The sequence below is a fragment of the Nestor notabilis genome, unplaced genomic scaffold, assembly GCF_000696875.1.
Source record: "Nestor notabilis isolate BGI_N333 unplaced genomic scaffold, ASM69687v1 scaffold16444, whole genome shotgun sequence".
Taxonomy (NCBI): domain Eukaryota; kingdom Metazoa; phylum Chordata; class Aves; order Psittaciformes; family Psittacidae; genus Nestor; species Nestor notabilis.
In genome coordinates this window covers 604-6,173 of record NW_009926176.1, presented here as the reverse complement: position 1 = coordinate 6,173, position 5,570 = coordinate 604, and the positions used below count along the sequence as shown (strand labels likewise).

At 47.1% G+C, this 5,570-nt stretch overlaps 1 protein-coding gene across 1 annotated transcript; it reads left to right on the top strand.

Annotated features, from left to right (window-relative positions):
* Positions 1 to 46: 46 nt before the first annotated feature.
* CWC25 (CWC25 spliceosome-associated protein homolog (S. cerevisiae)) lies at positions 47 to 5,105 on the top strand (the record flags this gene model as incomplete). The annotated part of the gene is made up of 9 exons (XM_010013413.1): positions 47 to 219; positions 451 to 687; positions 1,040 to 1,109; positions 1,617 to 1,744; positions 1,969 to 2,038; positions 2,390 to 2,565; positions 3,107 to 3,193; positions 3,738 to 3,899; positions 4,991 to 5,105. Coding segments are annotated over 9 exons (1,218 nt in total), but the record flags the coding sequence as incomplete, so codon positions are not given.
* Positions 5,106 to 5,570: the final 465 nt, after the last annotated feature.

Sequence of the window (5,570 nt, the reverse complement as noted above, 5' to 3'; positions counted from 1 at the left end):
CGGCTCTTTGTTAAGGGCGCCGTGCGGTGTCTCTCCCCTCCCGCAGAACCTGAAGAAGAGCTGGCACCCGCAGACCCTGCGCAATGTGGAGAAGGTGTGGAAAGCCGAGCAGAAGCATGAAGCCGAGAGGAAGAAGATCGAGGAGCTGCAGCGGGAGCTGCAGGAGGAGCGGGCGCGGGAGGAGATGCAGCGATACGCCGAGGACATGGGCACCGTGAGGTGAGGTGCTGCTCGTAACTCACCCTGGGGTGACGAGCTGCTGCATGTGCCCCTGAAAGCGGGTTTAATGTCTCTGGGGGGTGGAACTGGACCATCCCCAACCCCAACCATTCTATGGTTAGAGTGGTTTTGAGGTTAGAAAGACGTTTTCAGTCTCCTTCGTAAGCCACTGCCTTAAAATGTAACTTTAGAAGCTTGAGAAAGGGAATAAGATGGTCTTGTTTGCAACAGGAAAAGAGAAGAGAAGTTGGAGTGGATGTACCAGGGTCCTGGAGGCATGGTGAACAGAGAGGAGTATCTCATGGGTCGCCCCGTGGACAAATTCATCTTTGAGAAGATGGAAGACAAGGATGCAGGCTGTTCCAACGAGACAGGACTTCTCCCAGGCTCCATTTTTGCCAAGTCAGGTGCCAATTCTGTCCTGGATATGGCAAACAAAATCCGGGAGGATCCGCTTTTCATGATAAGGTACTAAATGTAGACTTGAAAGCAGTAGTAGATGAGGCAAAACACCAGAAGTAGCAACTGCCTAAGAAATGTCTTATTTATCTTTGTGAAGACTGCTCTGCTGTGAGAGATCAGGTATTTCTTAGTGTCATGGGCACACTGATGGTAACAGAACAGCTTTGGGGTTTCCCTACTAGTTGCACTCTTAAGTGGAGGAGAAAAGGGCAGACACCTCCTTAGCTGGATCTGCTTTGAATGTACACAACTTTTCTGCTTTATATGTTTGTAGAGTTTGCTCTGAATTGGTATCATTTATGAAAAGCTGATATTTTCAGTTGTTTGAAAATCCTGGTTATTTTTGCTCTGCTTTTAGGAAGAAAGAGGAGGAAAAGAAGAGAGAAGTGCTGAATAATCCTGTGAAAATGAAGAAAATCAAGGAACTGGTAGGTGTATCTCAGTGCCCATTTACAGACTCAAGGCACAGAATGCACTGAACCAAGGAGAGGCTCATAGGTCAAAACCAGTATCCTTTTAGGATAAGGAGCTGAGCTTTATTTCCTGACTCTTCACAGAAAACCAGAATAAACTCAGCTTTCTGTAATCCTGATAGAATCGAACAAGGGTCTAAATCCTTCTGTCTGCAGGAATTAATTTCTCCTCCTTTCAAGTTCAGTGTTGTTTTACTCTTCTGATGTGCTTTAGGTTTGTTAGCTGGTGATCATTGATTTAGTACTGCAGGGTGATTGCAGATGTAGGGTGTGACATGCACTGATCCCAAGCTGTCATTAGGGAGGACTCCCTTAAGCTCTATAGTTCTGAGGGGGGGACCTTGTTTAATGCTTCAGGTTTTGTTTCAGGAGCCTTTGCAGGGAGAGCTCTGTTCCTTACCTTGTGCTCCCCAGGTGCAGTGCCAGTAATTCTGACCGAGCAACTGGTGTCTTGCTTTGTAGCTGCAAAACAGTTTAGATAAAAAAGACAAAAAGAAGAAGAAAGAGAAGAAGAAGAAGCACAAGAAGCACCGACGGCGCAGCTCCAGCAGTGGAAGTGACAGCAGTGAGGAGGAGCGAAGCAAAACGAAGTATGTTTGGAGGTTTGACACTGAAAGTACCTTGTTTCCTGGTTATTTGGTGGTTTCCACATCAAATCCTCTCTTTGAGTCTTATCTTTCTACTTAACACTCTTCATTAGCCTAAATCTTTCTGTATTGTTACTTCATTGGGTTTGCATCATTAAACTGGGGGGGGGGGGATGGTATTTTTGAGTTTCCTCTGCTTCAGAAGCACTGTTCTGTTTTCTCTTTAGGTCTCAGAAGAGGATGAACAGTTCCTCCTGGAGACCTGCTCCTCCCAGAGTCCCAGGATATGGCTTACAAGTAAGTACATGTGTTTTGCACAACTCTTTCAGTAGCAGGAGCCCTGAGCTAGGGAAGAAGAAGAGTTTTGGCAGTTTGTTGTGAGACTCCTTCACGGACTGCAAGAGGATTATGAGGGGCACATGGTATCATAAAGTTTGGATTCAATTTGGAGCTATCTAGACCTTGAAGCTGAAGTTGTTCACATCCTGGTAGGACTTTTGTCTGCTCTGAATTCGGGTTCAGCTTCACATCACTATCCCTGTGTTCAAATACTCTGCTCGACTGCCTTGGCAGAGGTCTTCTCTGTGGCCTTACACTGTTGTTGTGCTCTTACAGGACATGTCTCCTGAAAACACTTCTCAATTCCAGGTTAGAGACTCTGACCAGAGCCACAGGTCTCGGAGCTCTCCAGTTGCCACCCAGGAGAGGGTGTCCCACAGGCACCGGGATCGCTCCAGGTCCAGGAGTCGGTCCCGCTCGAGCAAGAAGAATTCAGAGCAGGCTGGATGCAGGGGCTCAAGATCCCCTCTAAGACACAGCAAACAGTGAGTGCGGCTGACCTGGGTGGGGTAAACCACAGGCTCCTCATGGGGGGACAGTCAAAATCCCTCTTACTCGGTCTCCTACCACTTTCTATCCATGTTATTGCTGGGTTCAGGGTGTAAAGGCCAGAGCTGCTCTGCTGTTGAAGGGAGCAGAAGCACACAGGTCAGCTCCTAGTGGGGACATGCTCTCTTTGCACTCTTCATTTGGGACACCCTCTGTTTAGCAACACGCTTTAGGTGTTGCCTGTGGCTGTGCTGCATTTGGCCTTCTGATTCCCTTTAAAAGGTATTTAGACTTGTTGAATTATCTTGACTAAATGCTGATAAAATCAGGGATTTATTGTTTGCTGAAGTGATTGAAACTGAGTAAAAATAGATGGGAATTCACAGTGTACTAACAGCCACTAGAATTTGCTTTGAGAGGTAAGAGTCCTGCAGTTGTGAGAGTTACCTTAGTTTCCAAATGCATAGAAACAATCCAGGTGTTTAGAGGCGTGGTCATGTGTGTGTCTGTCCTACTAAGGGTATTCCTGGGTTACAGGCACAGCAACCGGGAGGAGAAAGGGAGAGCCAGAAGCCCTTCCCCTAAAAAGAGCTACCGACGACAGCAGACTCAGGGTTACACAAGGTGAGATCTTGTCCTTGTGCTTTTGGATGGAAGTTGCTCTGGTGATTGCAGGTGTAACCTGTGAACCAGATTTTCCTCTGTTAACTAAAATAGATTGGATCAAACATCCAGAAAGTCAGACACACAGTCCTGAAGTGCTCTGTTTTGTGCTCTGGAGCTTGACTGTTAGTTACCGCCTCAGCCACCTTCCTGAACCTCGTGGTGTTGGTTCTCCATGTGTCTCACATCACTGTGCAAAGCAGTGACATGAAGTCAGTCTTTGTCCCATGGATTGTTAATTAGAAATGTTCTGGTTTACTGCCAACAGGAAAATAGGACCTTGACAGCATCATCTTAAAACCAAGAAGGCTGAAAAGAGGGATAAACCAGACTCTTGTTGTTTTAGGGGGGTGGTAAAGCAGAACATGTAGACCTGTACTGACTGACTGGCTCCCAAAGGAAAAACCCTGGGTTTGGGGGTTGTAAATCATGAAGAATGGAAAGCAAAGGGGGGTGGTGCCCAGCGTGCTCTTGATTCACAGCAGAGATGTTTTCAACATGACAGAAAGATCTCTCCAGAGGAACTAGAGCGTAAACGCCAGGAAATGATGGAAAATGCCAAGTGGCGGGAAGAGGAGAGAGCAACCAACCTCAGGAAGCACCAAAAGGAGGAGGAGCTGGAGCGGGAGCTGGAGAAGCTCGACTCCAGAGATGGGAAGTTCTTCAAGTGAGTGTCTCTTGTTGTCTGCTTTGTCACCCAAGGGAAATACAGGCCCAGTGTCCGAGGAGACAGTGATGGCCTCAGTGTTTGCGATGCTTCAGATAATGGTGTAAGCTCCATCTCTACTGTGTTTTACAGTAGAACTTAACATCATCTGTTGCCAAACTCTTCTGAACCCAAAAGATACTTATTTCTGTCGTGGCCTTGAAAGTAAGACTTGGAAACAGGTATCAGTTATTTTTTTGCCAACCTCTGGAAATGTCTAGTAGTGCTTTCCATAGAGAGATTAAAAAGTTCTCTGGTTTTAGGAGCTTTCAACAGTTTCAGGCTTGCAAAGCCACTGTGTGCCAAGAGCTTGTGGGTCTGGAAGCTGTACTCAGCAAGAAATAAGACCGTTTCTAAACATGGGGGTAACTTACAGCCCTTGTGCACGTGGCAAGCAAAGGAAATTGCCTTCCAGAACAGGCAGTGGTGTCTAAGAAAGGTTCTAGGGCAGTGATAGGTATTTTGGAGTAGTATTTTCAGGCTCTATAAATGAATCAGAGGAGAACATACACTTAATTTCCAAAGCTGCCCAGAGCTGGGTTCACATTATGTGGCTTAATTGCAACTGTCACGGTGTTTATTGCACACTGAGATGGGCAGGAAGGGATTCAGCAAAGCACAGCACTGAGATCTGAAGTGGGAAAACCAAGTGAGTGGTCGCAAGGATCCCTCCTCTCTCCTGGCACTAACATAGCCATGTACAGCACGAGCTCTGGTCCCTGAGGAATGCTGTCCTCCCTTCAGGAACACAGTGCTTTTCCCTCGCTTGATTCACAGGAAGCAACTGAGTCCCCAGTGCTGGTTGTGTTTGTAATTAAATGGAGGAGACTGGAGAGAGCTACTGCAGGTGTATTCCTGACCTTAAATCAGGCCCTGGAGCTGTTACAAGCCAGACTAAGAGGTATTCAGTTTAGTGCAGACTTTAATAGGAACTCGTTTGCTGGCTTCTCTGCTAGACTGAGGTAGATGTCCCAGGATGAAGAGTCCTGCTGGAAAGATTTGTCTCTTTTGGCTCCATCCTGATTTCCCTCTTTTGGCTCAATTCTCTGCAGTCGCTTAAAACTGGAGAGTGCATCTACTTCCACCCTGGAAGATCGGGTGAAGCGCAATATCCACTCCCTCCAGAGGACTCCTGCTGCCTTGGAAAGAAACTTTATGCAGAGATGAAACAACTTCTCCCTCTGCCACTGTGCAGAAGTGAAACGGACACTTGCTCCCAAAGGTGAGAGGCCTCCAACACAGATCCCTGCTCTCTACAGGAACACTTCCCATCTCCCCAAGAGGTGCTGGATTGCTGCGTGCTCAGGACATTGTGACCATGTTTGTAACGTACCTTGCAGGCAACCCCCTGCCGGAGAACTCGTGACCTTTTGTATCCCGTTTTTAACCTATGGCTGCATCTTTTCCTTTTCTCCCCACCTTGCCCGGGATCACTTTTGTATATTGTTATTACCAAATCCTGCCGGGAGGTGACTGCTTAGGGCAGATTGTCCAAGCTCTCCACCTGACAGAGCGAAAGACCTATTTTTGTTAATCCTTAAAGTACCAATTCACCTGTGAGTTAATTTGATGGAAGCTCCGTGAGTAATGGACAAAATCCCATTCAGTCCCATTGCTCTGGGGGGGGGTGGG